This window comes from Monopterus albus, unplaced genomic scaffold (genome assembly GCF_001952655.1).
Source record: "Monopterus albus unplaced genomic scaffold, M_albus_1.0 scaffold330.1, whole genome shotgun sequence".
Classification (NCBI taxonomy): domain Eukaryota; kingdom Metazoa; phylum Chordata; class Actinopteri; order Synbranchiformes; family Synbranchidae; genus Monopterus; species Monopterus albus.
In genome coordinates, this window is record NW_018128210.1 from 19,283 (window position 1) to 37,750 (window position 18,468).

The window sequence follows — 18,468 nt, forward strand, 5'->3', positions numbered from 1 at the left end:
CACCTGCTCTCTGCTCTCACTACAGATCACAATGTCATCCGCAAACATCATTGACCACAGAGATTCCTGTCTGACCTCATCCGTCAACCTGTCCATCACCATAGCAAACTAGAAGGGACTCAAAGCCGATCCTTGATGTAGCCCCACCTCCACCTTGAACTCCACTGTCTGACCTACAGCACATCTCACTACTGTCGTACTCCTCTCATACATATCCTGAACTACTCTGACGTACTTCTCTGCCACTCCTAACATCCTCATACAGTACCATAGCTCCTCTCTTGGCACTCTGTCGTACACTTTCTCTAAATCCACAAAGATGCAGTGCAGCTCCTTCTGACCATCTCTATAAGGACAAAGTAGTTTAGATACTGTATATTTTAAGCTTGTCTACAAACCTTTAGGAGGTCTGACCACCTGCTTCTCACTGTATCAGACTCTGCTGTAGTGATATCACAGTGCTACCAGATCTTAGCAGTAACTTTAGTGACAGCAATGTTATAACCAATAGAAATGATGCTCATCTTGTCATGTTATTAAAGAAAAAGAAGTGAGACACCCACCCTGATTGTGATGTAATGTTTGGCAGTATAAACAAATGTCTGTGTTGCAGTCAGCAGCAGGCCCATGGTGGAGCCTGCAAGGTAGTCTGTCCATAGAAGTCCCAGGCCCCAAGAGCTGAGGCTCTGAGCGGGTCTGCTGCACCCGCTTTTGCCAAACAACATGGGCCCTGGCACAGCAATGCCAGTCCTCCATTCCTCCAGAGTCCAGAACAAGAGGCACAGGGAGCAAGGCAGGGTGCAGCTCAGGAGGAGAGCAGCAGAAGCCTGGGCCCTGGTCGTAATGAATGTGGATGCTGTGGTCATCCTGCAGATCTAGGCTCTGGTGGAAACGAACTGAGGGGCCATCAAGAACACAGCCACCCACTCTCCCAAGAGGCATGGGAGGGTGCCCATGTCCCTGGTGGCAGCAGTGTGGTTGGATCTGTAACGGGACTGGAGACACGACAACAGGGGGTACTATAGGGCTGCTGGGGTCATGATCCTGACACTCTGTTTGTCCTGGGCTGGGCTGATCTGTGGGGTCTGGCTTTGGCCACTGGCAGGGGCTGTGTTTAGGAGAGCACACAGTTGAGTCTTTGTCCAGGACAAGAACAGTAGGTGCAGCAGCAACAGCAGCACCCTGCTCCTCGTCTGAGACCCCTCTTGGGCCCTGGTTGTGCTCCCCCTCCTCATAGTGGTGGTGTCTGTGGCGGTGGTAGTGGATGTGGCTGAACACAGTCTGTGGCTGTTCTTCGGGGCATCCAGCTTTGTTCACCACAGAATCCAGAGACCTGGGCCGGGCCTGGACACCAGCCTCCAAGCTGTTCCTCCGGGGAGCATGCCCAGGCCCTGGCCCATAATATACCAATGGGTCATAGTCACTACTCAGAGAGCTACGGAATGTGGACCAGCTGCCATAAACTCCCTGCAGAGAAACATCAGTACAATTGAGAACTGAGTCACTGGAGGAACCATGGCAGGGTCCTGAGCTGGAATCACTCGCTGGCCCATCAGCTAAGTATCCGCTGCGTTCTGTGTGGTAGCTGCCACCTGAGCAGCTGCCTCCGTCTTGCCGGCTGAGGGCTGGCACTCCACAGGTCTGAAGAGTAACAGAGGCAGTGTGGTGCAGTCTAGAGCTAGACGCACTGTGCTGAGCCAGACAGGAGGAGCGATAATTGTGGCAGGAACGACGATGCATGTAGTGCTGACTGGAAGTCCTGCAGTTACCTCCAATCCTGTAGGGCCTTCCGGGACCCTCTGCATGAGGGTGGTACCCACAGCTGGAGCCAAGTGGCCTGCTGGTGAGGAGACGTAATGTTTGGGTGTCCATGGAAGAAGAGCCACTGTAATGACCCAGAGAAGGATAAGGTCCTGAGGGTCCATGGGGATAGTGGGGCCTCATAGAGAAGGGGATAGCATGCTGAGGGAATGGGTGGTTGTGCAGGCTGCTGTAAGGCTGAGGGTGCAGGAAGCCTTGGCTTTGCTCTGGACTCTGCTGGAGTCTGTTCCTCTGGGGCTGCTGCTCTGTCCCTGTGGACCACATCAGCAGTTGAATACAGCAGAATATACAGATGACTGAAGGGTTGTAATAGTTACCTCTGTTTGTTTCACAGATGGGTTGGAAGTTCAGTGATATGTCCAAAACACACCTTAGTTGTTGCTGGTAAAATTGTAAACTTACTTAATTTTCATTTTCACTATATTAAAGCCAAACTAGGGCAAAAAAAGCTATACACCTTTTTCTAAATGGTTGAAAAAAATCATCATGTTCCTGAGTTATTCAAAACTATACTTCAGAGTAACTTATAGTCATGGCCAAAAATATTGGCACCCTTGCAATTAATGGAGCATCACATGCTTGAAATACAACTATTTATGATTATTTTAAAAAAGGGGTCAATAATTCTGTTCAGTCCATTGTTGGAGTTCTGCGTGGAATGTATCAGATTTGTTTTTCTCTGCTTTTTGTGTTGTTCCAATTCAAACAAAAGAAATAAACATGAGAACACCAAAGAATTTGTGATTGTAACAATTTTCTAGGAGAAATGGTGAGTTAACTGACAGAACTGCAGGAGTGACAATATTTGTGGCCATGACTGTAATATGTTGGTGCAGTCAGTGAAACTATAAGATTCCTGCAGTTTTTCCTGCACATTTTTAATAAATCTTAACTGGGAATATACTTGTACTCACGCATGATGTTGTGCATGCAGAGAGGACAGGTGCGGTGCTGTAGCAGCCAGGGGTCGACGCAGTCTTTATGGAACTCATGAGCACAGGAGATGATCCTCAGATGCTGAGACAAAAATAACAGACAGAGGTAGACTTAGGAATAAATAACTAAGGAGAACTGTTAAATCTTCAGATTTGTTTCTCATGTTGTCGTCTGTTACCTGGCCATCCTGGAACTCATCCAGGCAGATGGCACAGACGGGGCTCGAGTTGGAGCTGCTGGCTGACCCCCAGGCCCCATGGTGGCGCTGAGAGCCTGAACAGCCCTGAGAGCTATAGGTTTTGGTCTCCAGTCGATTAATGGCCCGCATGGTCTGCTGATGGACAGAGTCCTGAACACACAAGAAGGGGCCAATTAGATCAACGTTTGAAAGAACCGAACTAAGAATCCAAATCGTCGATTAGCCATGGGCTCATTTGCCTCCGCAGGCTTTACATTTCTACCAGTGTTGTTCCTTTCACTTACCCAAGTTCTGCTGGACTTGCACTTGTAGCGGCAGGCAATGATTAGGGCAATGGTCAAAATAGCCATGACAATGGTGAGCAGGATACCCACATCATAATGTGGCTGAAAAGGAAAAAGAAGATGGTAATAGAACAAATATTTAAAATTATTTATATGAAATATTTTAAACAATAAAATTAAGTTTTTAAATTGACAAGAAAATCCTCTCACGAATTCATCTCAAAGTCTAAAACACAGCCACAAAGCAAGAATGGCCACTCTCTCTACACTTTACAGCCCATTTGCATCCACTAAGGCCATTATTTTTCATATATTTCTGATATATTTTACACCAAAACAACATTATAACAGAGCTCCAAGTGACATTTCAGCTAACACAACTTCCTTTCTGTTCTATTTCCCAGAGGACTTTCTTGCTTTCTTTTCCTTCCAGCCAGTGAAAGCAAAGTCACAGCTCAAGAGAGCTCCAGAAAGATATGCGTGTGTTTCAGTCCTTACCCATCTAAGCTGCTCCACCATAACCTCAATATGAACTTTGGCCTCCTCATTCTTGTTGACTAAACCCATCAGCATCTCAGCATCTGCAGCCTCCACCAGTACAACTGGATGGGTAAGGGAGTCAATTTTTCTCAGCTGTATGTGTGTTTTGAGCAAACAGGGTGGTAACCAACACAGGAGAGGAAAGACACAACAATATGAGTGTGACAAATGACCATCGTCTGCATACTAATTTATCTAACATAATTTATTAATGGATAAAACTTTATCTGTGCCTGCACACTCACGTCAGTAGCAGCTTTGGCATCATCACTGACATCAAAGATAACAGCCTGAGCTCCATTTTCCAGTGCGATGCGAACCTGGAGGAGACAACACAGGAGACAGACAAAAATGTCAATAAATTCTACATATTCGGTAGGACATCTTGTCACCTAAGCAAGAGAAAACATCACTCCTTCAGAGGTCAGTAATACAGTGGCATAGTTCATGAAAATTAGTGTCTGAAACTATCACTAGGTGGCAGTCATGGCACGAGCCCCAGGCCTCACAGCACAGACCAAAGTGCAGCTCCTCATGCCACTTTTCCACTTGACTCTGGAAGCCAGACAGATTGACTAGTGTTAGTGGGAAAGCCACAGGTCTACTTGCTTTTCTAATACTGGAGAGTGCAGCTACATGAAACATTGGAGGAGTAAAAAGAAAGGGAGAAATGCTGAATGAAAGAAAAAGTGGGTCATCAGTCTAACATAAAAAGATTAGGGGCACAAGAGCCAACACATACTGATCAGTGCTCAGCTACAATATAGACATTAACCGACACGTGGTGCTCTGCTAATGCTTCACAGTTTGCTTATTATTATATTGTTTGTTATTAATTCTCATGCACACTCCCTGATCGTTATAATACCCAGCAGTGTCACCACATCTATTAATCTCCTTCCATTAAAGTTTCAAAATACCAGCAGTAAACTTGGAGGAACTAGGAATAATAAGGAAATTTGGAGAGATGAAGGTACTGTTGGGTGACACACTGCAGAGCTCAGAGGGGGAGGTCAATTGTACAAGTACAGAAAGCTAGGAAAGAGGTGTGTGTTGGTTAAAACAGATTAAATAAAAATACCATACAGCCAGGTAAACAAAAGTACTTAAACCTGCAACAACAAATTTTTTGTCAATTTGTGGGCAGCAAAAGCAAGTTCAGAGCACAACACTGATATATTATCACCTCTGAAGATGAAACGGCCAATGTGTTAGCAGACAGCTGCTTATTTGCAACATTAGCACTCATTTGGAATAAATGGCAATCTGATAACCACAACTTCAATACTTACTCTCTTTGTAACTCAGTTTTTGGTGTCTGCCAACTCGTGAAATAAATATCTTGACTCCTTTTTTACTGAATGCTCCACTGTGTTCATTAGATAGTTGCTGAATTTGTCTGTCAGCTACCCGCTGAAGCCTAAACACTATGAGAGCAATAAGAGTGAATAAAAAGAGTAAAGTTGTGGGTGAAACTTAGTTCAACTTTTTATTTGTAAAAGGCTGAATTTGCTATTTTGTCTTCAGTTAGTTACACTGTCACTTTACCATCGTAACTAACTGGAATTTACTGTGTACCTTTTTAAAAGGTATCAATGTCATGGAAACAGTGCATCTCAGATATGGCTGCTAGCTGACAAGCAAGACAGCCAGTAATTCAGTGAAACACAGTAGAGATAAACAAAAAAGCAGCACCAAAAGTATTGTATGAAAAACGATAGAAAAACATTATTAATACAGATTCTCAATTTATTAGGTAACTTAAGATTGAGTCATGCCACTATGAGCTTTGTTCTGTGTGTTGGCTGGCTGATGGTTCCTGTCTCAAAAAAATTAATAATATTTACTGATAGCTTGCCAGTTGACCTGTAGAGACCTGTAGGTGTTTCAGAACTGCTAACATCTTTACGAGTATGTTGATGTTGTCATTTTTATGTTATAGCTGTTAACGTGCTTTGATTCATGAGTGTGTGTTTGCTCCCGTGTGTATGTTCTGCCACTGCCACTCACCAGACTTTGTCTGGCGTATGAGCCCTTCAACATGGTTAGGTGTTTCTGCATTGGCTCTGGAGGTTGTTGGTGTTATCAGCACACACTACAAAAACCCATAATTGTTTTCACCGCAAGACAGCACGAAAACAAATACTGTAGCAGTCTTTTCATCAATATCACACCACATGCGTTCAAATGTGTGGCATCTGCTAATGGTTCCTGAGGACAAGGCATAAGTTAAGACCCCTAATCACCTGGGTCAGTAGTAATTCCTAGCTTATTGCTTGCAGTTCAGGGCAGGTGCTCTCAAACACGAGACAAAAGAAATTCAGGCATTACTCACTTGATCCATTAATAAAGTTATTGAGAAACCCCTTTTGTGGAGTGGTGCCACCAAACTGGGATCACCTTTTAACACTTCAAAAACAGAAAGTCAATGCATGACAAGGAAGAAACAGACATTTCCTTTGTATAGATATAATGTCAGATGCTTACCGCTCCTTCACTTATTTTTTCAAAGCAATGTCCACACTAAATTGTACACTCAAAGTGCATGTGTTTCTGTATAGTTTGCAACTTTCATAGAACAGCACAACAAAGGCCACAGTATTGACGGTCAGACAGAGGTTAAATAAAAAATTAACACATCCCGTTTGATTTGGCTTCCAGCTCTTATGCAGCAGGCCTTTTTCCAAGTTTTATCAGAATCATAATTGTAGTGCATGCACAGGCCTAAATGGGGTGCGGTCACATAAAGTAGGAACAAAAAAAAAAATCTGGATCTTTGATACATGGGAATTTGCTTTACCTACATGGCACTGAGCCAATACAACCTCTAATTATGGTAATAAATGTAGGAAAGCCCGCATACAAAGCCAGTGGGATGTTTCAAACAGACTCCTATGATCCAGACCAACAGCGGTCAGTTCAAGAATATGTCATAATAAATTTTTCAAATGACTGCTGCTGTAGTCTCACTATAGCTCGGTATTAGTAGTGGTACCACAGTGTGGTGGTAAGCATCTATTGAGCTTCTACTGAGCCTCTGATCTCAGTCCATGATTAATACAAGACATTTAGCCTTTAAAAGGTACAATGAAAGTGGCAGGTCTGGTGCTAAAGAGACATTTGAAAGTGTTTCCACATCTCTAGGTTTGCTATGGTTGGAAGTGGCACAGATTCAGCTGTAGCTAGATAAACACCCATCCTCATGAAGGGCAATTTGATACGTGATTTAACTGTATTTGGCATTTGAGGAAAAACAACTGCAGCACTGGAAACAACTGTGGTTTACAGAGTTATCCAGTGAAGACGTCACCCCTGAGGAACACATATCATACATACCACAATAGTCAGTAGTCTGCTGTTACTTTTAACATTGATGAAGATTGTAGCAAAGTGGGCAACATTTCACTGTGTTTGGTTAAACAGAATGGTGGCAAAGAGAGAGAAGCAGCAGGTAGTGCAGAGCTTTCTGCACAAGGAAGCTGTCACAAACATAGACAGTCCTAAGGGCACAGAACTACAAAGAGACACCGCGAGGTCACATGCAAGCAGGTATGCACACGCCTTAACACACAGTCTGTTACTTACAATCTTATCAGAGGTTTCTGACATGAATTCAGTCAACCATAACTGAAGAATGTAAATATGACATTAAAAAATCTTCATCCAGCCTCAGTCTGCTGAGTTTGCCAGCAGACCTTTTTTAAATCAACCATTTGGACTTGTCCTATTTCATTTCTATTTAAGTGTCCCAGTAAGCCACGACTGTGTGACAGTGATCCAGCATGCACAATACATGGACCCTGAAACTGAAGTAGCTAAACACAAGTCAGACATCATTCTTGTTCTTATTCACACCTGTGCATTTCTTTCTGTGTCATATCAACATATAAAGATCTTGGCATGCTTTTCCTTGTTTTCTGACTAATCTACAATGATACAATGGCAAATTATCATCTTAGACGTGACCTAAAGCTAAAAAAATGAGGTGTACATACGTATGTTCTAGTATTTCTATGCAGAAGCAACTCAGTTTATATATGTCTCACAAACTCTTGTTTGCAAGACTTTTTTTTTTAAGGTTAATACATGTCTGGGAATGTTCATGTACAGAGACTCGCTGTTTTACCTGACCGTGTCTAACCTACAAGCAGCCAGCCTGTGAAGTCTCACTCGGTAGTGAATGATCAGCTCATTAACACTGGATTCCTCTGGAGCACAGTACCTGTTCGTTTTGACTGCTTGAGGCCAGTGTGTTTGGCGCATATGATGTGTTGCGGGTTGGCAGGAGGAACATATGCAGTTGCCTGTAATGCGAGGGATTTGTCAGAAGACAAGGCGATCACCAGTTGGATTTACCGACCTTGAAATTTCCACTACTCGGAGGGACATAATAGTAAGTAAAAAACCCCCACACATGTTGCATGTCTGTTAATGTGTTGTTTCTATAGAGAATTGTTGTAAGGCTGGAGAGGTTACTCTGTCTGCATTATGCCAGTTAAAATATGGGGTTTCTCAATTACCCTCTATTCATCTGTACATATACTGTTGTTTACCTATCTATGGAGGAGAAATTCAAATTAATCAATGTTGTTGCAGTTTGTTGTGCTGTCCACTTTCGACACAACACCAGCAGAAGGAGTTGTGCGTGTTTACAAACTATGCTCTCATGTTTTGAAAGAGGCTGTCTGGTTTTATAGTTTTGAAATGATTACACACTGTTTGGAGTTATGAGAGGTGCCAAGGTAATCTAGAGGTACCCAAGATTAAAAATTAAATTGCTGGAAATGAACATGCCATGGGCTCTTTAAAGACACTATCAGATTTCAAACTTTCCAACTTTAGATTAGAGATTTCTGCCACAGCTTCACCCACCATCATGGTGCACAGAGAAGGAAAACTGATTGTGAGGGGTAAAAGCTTCAGCAACATTTATTGTGTGGAGAACAACTTTATTGTGAACCAGCTCCTTTTGGCTTGTGGCCTTTATCAGGATTCATTATGAAACACAAAACAGAACCAACTGACCCTCATGAAGGCCACAAGCCAAAGCGAGTGTTGCTGGAGTTTTTACCCCTCCAACATCCCAGCTTTGGAACCCTCAGTACAGTAAGTCACTAAATACACCACAGTTGTGTCTCAGTTTCATACTATATTTATTTTATCCAGCACACACAGTATAGAGTACTGTTTTGCATTTAGGAGAAAGAAACCAATGTATCGTCATTTTGTACACAAAGGAAGTAAATGCCATTAATGGCAGTGATGCCACAGACACTAATCAGATCACAATTCTGGAGTCCAGTGGCCAATAAAACCTCATGAATGGAACAAACACAGTAAGAAGTAGTGTAACTTGTTTCACTGTTTTGCCTCTGTTTTATGTGTTGCACTGAGTGATAGCAGCACACATCAACAGCATGTTCAAAACACAAGTGATTTATAGCAGGTAAGAGGCAACGCTTTAGATCACAGCAACATACAGTGGAGTTCTTCCGAATCTTCACAGTAATTTTTCCTGATAAACATATCAGGGAAGGATCTCCAAAATGCCAGTTACTCAATGCCATATGACAGTATATGCACCTGTTAGTTAAAAATACATACAGTATAGACTGCACTTATATAGTGCTTTTCTACCATATTTGGGAAAAGCGCTTTACAGATTCACCCATCCACAGTAGCAGAGCTGCTATTGCAGGACACTGGCCTGGCCATCGGGAGCAACTTGGGGTTCAGTGTCTTGCCCAAGGACACAACATGTGGCCTAGGGAGATCAGAAATTGAACCGCCAGCCCTGTAATCAGAGGGCAACCTGCTCTACCTCTGAGCCACAGCACAGATTAATATAGATAGAGTGACCCCTGGTTTCCTAAATCAACATCTTTTTCCCTTGTACGTGTATATATCAGTTTGTGTTGATGTTGCAGGCTTCTTTAACCTTAATTGTTCTTCATTTGTACCTAATTTTGTTACTTTTCCAAATCTGCTGCACTAAAACTGAGGTAAACTGGTGAAAGCAATGAGCTTGGATGAGTAAGTCAAGTGGCTCTTGTTTTAATATTTTTAAATTTTGCTTACAATTGGTATCCATGCATCCTCTTCTCTGTAAATGTAAGCTGAGGACACTAAGGCTATAAACAGCACATATTCTGCACCAGTATTCACTAACATTATATCATATTTCAGCAGACAAAAACTTGTGCCGAATAACCTGAAAGATGCTACAATCACACAACAAGGCAGGAGAAATTATTTACACAAACCAGTCAATCTGTTCTCTCTTTCTATAAGCAGCACATAGCTACACAGTATCAGACCCACTCATCTTGCATAAACTGCAGCCAGTGATCTGGCCTCTCCGTGAGTGGGTGGCCTGTTTGGGGCCAGCCAGCACTGTTTGTTTACATCTCTGGCAAAGTGCCACGTGTGAGCCAGGCCTGACATCGCAGTGTGTTGTCGACTAGGCTGAAACAAACTACAGCGCTGAGAGGTCTTGATTTTACAGAAGAGATGGGCCAAGCTTTTGTCATTGTTTGACAAGATGGCTTTGCCTGTTAATGTCTCAGTGAACCTTATTCACTATTACTTCTGTAATAGTGTTGAGAAAGGTCCTAAAAGGTTTACATCAGATTCATGATTCCTTAAACCACACTGAAAACCACACCGAACTGTTCAAACCTTTGTTCTTCCAACGATGAATCCCATTGTCCTCGTAAAATTGAAAGTATGTGTCGTTCCATAAGTAAATGCCCTAACAGTCCCCTTAAAATAGCATGACACTGCAGGGCTGTGGGCACACACTGGAATCTCACACAGAAACTGAGGAGAAAACTGAAAGATGGTGGAGAACCAGACTCCAAACGGAAGAAAAACTTCAGTAGTTCTGAAGTGTAGGTACTGTTACAGGAAGTGAACTGCAAAGGAGCTATCACATATAGTGACATCATTAGTGGACATAAAATAACACAAAAAGTTGCACGGGATGCTACAGTATGACTTGTTCATTGAATGCTGTATAAGGGGAAGGGTGCACAACAGGTGAAATGAAAAAATAGTTTGATTTCAAACCTGATGTATATATATATTGTAAATATTGTATATATACACAATATCAGATGAATACAATTGGATGTTTTCTTAACCTAAAAGCTGAAACATGTGAACATTTAACATTTGCTGTACACACCAGTGTGTAAAACCCAGAGGTAGGTGGTTATTTTTGTGAATAAATGTAAGAATCCTCATGAGAAATGTGTCAGTGGGTTTTAAGAAGAAATTTCTTCTTAAGGACAGTGGGCGAATGAGGCCCAGTGTTTGTCATGGGTTTAATGTGGTGTGGATGGCACCAGTGGGCCACCTCCCTTCATCTGCAGGCATGTTCCAGGAAAAATGAGAGGGCAATAATGAAAATATTACACACATTCAGTCTTGCCATGGAGAAACATCTGCTACATTAGTTGGACATCTCTAATTACAGAACTATATTCAGAGTGACCCCAGTACCTTTCATAACCTTTGACTTTTGATGCCACATTTTAGTCTTGCACTGAAAGAGACCGATTTTTACAGCATATGCTCTGCAGCAGTGACCACAACACAAAGATTCTGTTATTTATTCTCATACTGAGTCATCAATATTTTTCATATATCAAAAAAAAAGATGATTTGAGTTGTTTCAGATGTGGCTGCAGTTTGCTTTCATTCAAGAATGTTCTCAAAATTCAGCTAAAAACAAGACAGAAACAAGGCAGGACAGCGCACTAGTAACAGGAAAATAATGTTTCCATAAAAGTCTTAAAGTTGTTCTGAAGTGGAACCAGATGAAGTTCAGTCTTTTTTATATATAAACAAAGATTTATTTTTGCTTGAATGACTAAGACCATGACTCAGATTTTAGCAATGCAACCAGCAAGTAAGACTTTTCAGACTCATCTTAAAGGAATAGTCTGGGATTTTTGATTTAACTGGCGTTAAAACAATATTGATGCATCCCTATATACGTGGGAACAGGCCTTAGTCATTGTCGCTTGTCCTACTCTTCACACTGACCTTGAATGTTTCCACCTGCAATATCACTATGCTGCATAAAATGAGGGACAAACTACACAACATTTGCTCTATAAAAACATGCACCCCAAAGTTTGCCTAAGGATGAAATGCAGCTGCAGCTGTCCCAACTAAGCTAATTCAAGTTGGTAATATTTCAAAGTTACAGTCTATTTAAAACTAATTTTGATCTTTTATTTTCCTGGACAGTACCTTGCTGTGCAGAAGGATACGTTTTAGTAATTGCATGTAAATTTTAGCCGGTGTTTACTACTGAAGTTGTGCTTAGGGATAATGCAGAAATGAATTTGTACCTTGATAGCTGGGGCATTTTTGCGGCTTGTGATTTTCGGACAGCAATAAAACCTGCTCCTGTGTTTGGATGTTTGTGCGTGTGTGAGACACCTCAAACTCGCTTTGGGTCTCACCTGTTTGTCCCAGCCTCACCTGCACTTAATGTGAAGGAGAACATGGCTCATGTCTGCATTTATCTGGCGTGTTTTGAAAGAAACAAGCAATGGACAAAATCGTTCCACACATCTCACTGGACATAAAAAATGGACATAATGATGCTGTTGGCAAAGCTGAGAGAGTTATATGTAAGTGGAGGCCATTTCCACAGTAGGACAGGTACTGTGAGAGAAACTCTGCACAGCTATGCCTTCACCAGTTGAGCTAACAACAGCTGACAAAGTGCAAATACATGAGTAAAAAGCCGGTTGTGGTAACAGAACTTACACACTGTGGGAGTTTTGTAGTTTGTCCCTCATTGGTTGCATTGCGGGTGGAAACATTCAGGATCACTGTGGAGAGTAGGAGAAGTAACAGCGACCAATATCTATTCTGACGTACATAGGGATAGATCTTTATTGTTTTAACACCAACTTGAAAAATTCCAAGCAATTCCTTTAAGTTAATTAGTGAGCATGGTTGTTGTTTTTTATTGTCTAAGTGTTTTTATTGTTTAAGTCTTTGTGACTGCTAATTACACACCACTTACTCTGCCAGAAACCTGACTATTTCCTTGGTCTCTGATCCTCCTCACTGCCTGTTAAAATATTGCACTGGACTCCATACAGTATAACCCAATCTAACTTTATAGTAGTTGTGCAGACTTGGTTGGTCATTTAGTGGATGAGTAAATTATACTATAGAATAAGGAATGAGAGTGAAAGTGGCAAAGAAAAAAAGAGGAGTGAGGCAAGCGGGCTGTGGTGCTGCTGCATCTGTGTGTCTAATGACAGAGTACAGAGCTCTGGGCCTACAGGTCTGAGGCCGACACTCTGCTCTGTCATTTCTCTTGACCGGTCTGGCACACTGGAACCATTACTGAGGCATTGTGACATGCTGCATGGCTAAATGAAAAGCAGACAAGGGGCAGGGGCTAGTGACAATAAAAGGGGAAAGGTGGCACTGAAAACAGGTACACACTGTGATAATTGGTTTCACTGAGCATCCAATTCAATATTTGGCATTATAGAAGCTTTATTTTTATTGTAACACGTATAACGAAATTTTGTTTGGAGCCGAGGGCCCCGGGCCTGCTACGTGCATACATGCCGCCAACACGGGCAACTTGGGGGGTTCAGTGTTGTACCCAAGGACACTTCGACATGTGGACACGTGGACTGCAAGCACCGAGATTCGAACCTTTAACCTTCCGGTTGGGAGACGACTGCTCCACTATCACCCCCCCCATACTGGCCTTTTAAGGACATCTTTATATCTCTATTATACAGAAAAGAGAGTAACAGGAAAATGATGGAGAGATAGGTGCAACAAGGACCCTGGCCAGACTGGTTATCAGGCACATTACGGTTGTTGGTGTCTAAAATCCCAAGTTATGAGGACGCCCATGACTGAGGGATTTTGAGTCAACAGGTTACGTATGTGCATCTCTGCTTGTCTGTTGGCAGTAGCTGATTTCAGGGCTTGATCAATGAAAGGAATACACAGACAGTTCAGTGGATCTTCTGGCCATGGTATACTGTTGCTGACTCAGCTGCCTCATGTCAGCTATTCAGTATTCACTGTGCTGAGCAGCATCACTTTGAAGCATAAAAGCCATGCTATCAGCATTGGTGCTTAGAGCTAAAGTCTAACATAAGCATGCTAAGATGCTCACAAGGACAATGGTAACATGGTGTTGTTTAGAAGGTAATGCTGATGGTGTTCACCAATTTACCTTTAATTACTAACAATAGATGCAAAGTGCAGCTGAGGTGGATGGGAATGTTATTAACTTATTTTGTTCATATACCAAAGCACTGGACAAATTAAAACTCAGATGTGATCATGGCACTAGATGGAAAGTAGAGGCTCACTAAGGTTATTACAATTCATCCTGAGGGGGGCATGACCATTTTTACCAAATTTCTCTTAAATGTGTTCAATAGATACTGAGATATTACAGTGTGGGCCACAGTGGTGGGCTAATGATTCCTACTGACCTGGCCCCTGTTAATGATGTGGGTTGTCAAAGGTTTGTTGACCAACAGGCCAATTTCAACAGTGGTACTCAGCAACCAGTCGGAGCAATATCATTAGCTTCCCCAATTATAAATGGTTAATTACTGTTTTAGTTAATATTTAGAAATATTGAGTCTAACAAAAAAAGTCCTTAAATGATTTAAATATCTTTTAAGCTCATCTATTGAAAATCCACAGTCTACTGCAGCTTATTATCTGTGCTTATCACAATGTCATTTCAAACAAATACTTTTAGGCAGTTAAGCAGCTAACAAGACACAGCAATACTACATAAAAGACAAGAAAGTTGAATCTCTCAGGGAGTACTTTTATATATCTTGAATGTAAATAACAAGAGTGCCACACAGCATCTGATTTAAATATCCAGCTTTGAAGCAGTATATTTGAGTCTAAGTGAGTGTGAATAATTGCTGTATGTGTGTGTGTGCCCTGATTGCCAGGTGCTCACCACTGGTTGGGTGGCAGTTGAGTTGAGTTGGTTGGAAGGAAGGGTGTGGCCCTGCTGGGTATCCATTACCCACAAAGCTACTTTGATGTGGAGTCACTGGAGGTGTGGGGGGGAGTACTGTATAAAGAGGAGGGGAGGGGGCGGGCAGGCAAGTCAGAGCAGGTGAGCAGGCTCTAGGAAGAGTACTGGGCCTTAGAGGGTGGGCCTAAATCACACACTGCTCCTCCTGTTTTACCTCTCATTCATCCTGTAGCTCTCCCACATGCACACACACACAGTAAACCCAGAACCTGGGCATGGCCACCTCTTTCGTGCAGAGGAGAGAGACATACTGGAAGTGTGATACTGCAGCTTCCTGTTTGAGAATTCCTGTACTCAATTACAGCTCTCAAGTAGTTTTGTTTTGGGGGGCATTGGAATAGCAGTTTGGGATTATACGATTATGGTATTGCAATTTTGGTGTCTAAAACAAGTGATTTGACTGGGATACCCTCAACAACCAAGCACGCAGAATCTCTGTGTAGAAGCTTCTTGGTTGAGTCCTCACTTGGGCGCTGTGCTATTCACTGAATTTGCTAATATGTGTTTGTCTTATTTTTTTACAATGGCACTAAATATATGTGAACAGTGGATAGAGTGTAAACCTGGCACCTTGGGTCGGTATTGTATGTGACGGCCATGAAATGGCAAGGAAAGGTTCTTAAGGAAGACAAAGTGTAAACCCGGCACCTTAGGGTCGGTACTGTATGTGGCGGCCATGAGATGGCAAAGGTTCTTAAGGAAGATGAAGGGAAGGAATTAGAAACATTTACTGATTTGGGTTGAGGATATGCAAGACAAGTGGATGTTTGGAGGCTGTGAAGGTGCTCCACCTAAAGTGAGTGATTTAACGCTGCGGTGAGTGTTGAGCAGAGAAAAAGAAAAATACACGGAATAGGAAGAGTGCAGAAGGGAAAGGCAATTAAAAGGGCTCAAAAGGCAGAAGCTTTTCTAGCAAACTGCCAGTGTTACTGAGGTTAAAATTGCTCTCCAACATCAGTCCTCTGTATCAATGACCCCACAAATGCCTGTAACCATTCCTGAATCTCGAGAGACACAACCACTTGAGAACAAAGTTGAACTCTCTCATACACCACAAATCGTTCCCACCCCCACGGCTGCGCTTCCTCCTTATGCTGAGGCACGTTCACTGTTGACTTCTCTCCAGTCTCAGCCTCAAATGCCACAAAAAACACCAACCCAGACCAGAGAGATCTCTCCAAACATGGGTCCCTTGGTGGTTGTTAAAAATGGCCTCTTGCAAACTGCCCCCTTCCCTCGTAACAATGGCTCTCAGGAGGCGACAGCCGAATATTTAAATAAAGTAGCAGCTTGTAGTACAAACCACTTTGTTTCTAGCACACCAGCTGCTAAGGGACTACAAACACCAGGAGTCAGTCAATACAGTCCTCCTTCTGCACTCTCTCTGAGGCCTCACCTTCTCAGTCAGACAGTGTAAACACTGCAGTTAGCGCTACAGGTGGCCCTGAGGTAACTGGCTTAACCTTCACAGTTAATGAGACAGGCTTTTCTGATTTGAAGAAGAGAAGCTTGTCTCCAAGTGCTACTACTCAGAGACTTAACCTTGGAAATGTCCATGACCGTCTTGAGTCGCATCTGCCCCCTAAGCCTTGGCACCAAATGCCTCTAGTAAAATTAGTTGTGGGGCTGTCTGAATTGTCTTCTGCTCTGTGGTCAGCTCATATTATTCATCACATTGATAGTGAATTAGAACAACAGGAGCAAGAAAAGAAAGACCTGGCTAGTCTCCAGACACAAGTGGCTAAGTCACAATTGAAGGGAATGAGAGACAAAGTAAACCAGGCAAAGGCCATTGATAAACATATGCCCCAACAACCCCCCTTTTTGCCACCCCAGCAACCACAGGTCCCAACACATGTGCAGCACCACCCATCACCCACGTTCTACCCCCAGGGTATCAATATAGACCTGTTTATAGTTGGAGAGGGCGTAGCTGCCATAATAACAAATCTGTCCCACGTAAACGTGATCAATGTTTCCAATGTGGTGGATTAGGACACTGGGCAAAGCATTGTAATGCCCAGCCAGTCCCACAATATTCATGATCAACAGGAGAAGTCCCCCAGTATGCCTATAATGCCTACCATCCTCCATCACCTGGACAACATCAAGCCCCAGGAGCCAACCAAATGCCCCAGTGGGCATGCCCAGAACAGACAGCAGGGCAGCAGGATGCATGAAACTGTAATGAGGGTTGGGGCAGTTAAATTTATTAAGGATAGGAGACTGTTGTCTGAAGGCTGAAAAGGTAAAGATGAGATGGATAAAGTTGCGCATTGAAACTGAAATGAAAGGTTAGTGCAACAACATGGCGCCCCCCGAGATGGACGTGTTTGCGCATTCCACTCTCAAATGCCGGCTTTTTCTTCGTTTCCTTCTTTTTTGTGTTTTTTACTTTTTCTGCAGTGCACAAATGTCATGCACTGCTAACATACAACAGACAGGCATTGCTGGATATCGCCAACTCACAAAGCCACTGGGATTTTACTGGTTTCATACCACCGGAGCTACAACACATTGTCCGCTCCTGCAACAACAACCACCACAACAACAACGACAACCACCATCACCCTCAGAGAGCCACTGGAGCACCAGGCACAAGCGAGCAGGCTGAAATCAGGAGAGCGACCCGGAGGCGGAGACGCAAGCGGGGCAAACGAGGGGAACTCCATGCTAGGCTAAAAGCTTGCGATACTCGACCGCTATTACCCAGCCTCTTCCTAGCTAACATACAGTCTCTGGAAAACAAACTGGACGAGCTAAGGGCTAGGATTACAGCGCAACGGAAAATTTGAGTATGCTGTGCTCTAATTCTCACTGAGACTTGTCTTTCTGACAGTTCCAGACTCCGCGATTCAGCTACAAACACACACTGTACATCGAGGTGATCGCACTGCTGCTTCGGGGAAGGTAAAAGGAGACGGTGTGTGCGTGTTTATCAATAACTCGTGGTGTGGAGATGTACAGACTGTTTATAAGCACTGTTCGCCAGACGTAGAGTTTTTATTGATGAAATGCCGGCCCTATTATCTAGGAAGAGAGCATAGTGCTATGTTTTTGGCTGCCATGTATGTTAGCCCAAGAGCTAATCCCTCTGCGGCTCTCAGTAAACTCTATGATGTCATCAACGCGCTAGAGACAGCGCACCCCGATGCTGTATTTATTGCTGCAGGCGACTTTAACCAGTGCAATTTACAGAACTCCCCAAATATTACCAACATGTGAACATTCCCACTCGGGGCAAGAACACTCTGAATCATGTTTACAGTAACATACGTGGTGCATACAGGGCCGCACCCTGCCCCCACCTTGGATGCTCGGACCACATTTCTTTGTTCCTGTATCCAGCTTACAGATAAAGACTGAAACAAACAAACCCTGTCACCAAGCAAATTAAACTCTGGAGCCCAGAGACTGAAGGCACCCTGCAGGACTGTTTCACCCAGACAGACTGGGATGTGTTTAAAGCTGCAGCCACCTCGGAGGACTTTTCTGTCAGCATACAGGACTATGCTGAGTATGTGACCGGGTACATTAGTACCTGTATCAACAACATTGTGCCCACCATACAAGTCAGGAGGTTTCCCAACCAGAAGCCCTGGATAAACAGTCAGGTACGCCAC

The 18,468-nt window shown here is 43.1% G+C and overlaps 1 protein-coding gene across 1 annotated transcript in view; it reads right to left on the reverse strand.

The window, feature by feature from the left end:
- Positions 1-563: 563 nt before the first annotated feature.
- Positions 564-18,468, reverse strand: part of rnf43 (ring finger protein 43) — a gene marked incomplete at its 3' end in the record, with an annotated part of 116,986 nt that continues 99,081 nt past the window's right edge. Inside the window, exons 4-9 of the mRNA XM_020624556.1 lie at positions 4,026-4,100; positions 3,739-3,873; positions 3,241-3,342; positions 2,936-3,106; positions 2,736-2,838; positions 564-2,072 (exon numbers count right to left, since the gene is read on the reverse strand). Coding sequence (XP_020480212.1) covers positions 564-2,072; positions 2,736-2,838; positions 2,936-3,106; positions 3,241-3,342; positions 3,739-3,873; positions 4,026-4,100 — 2,095 coding nt within the window. The remainder of the gene's footprint in view (positions 2,073-2,735; positions 2,839-2,935; positions 3,107-3,240; positions 3,343-3,738; positions 3,874-4,025; positions 4,101-18,468) is intronic.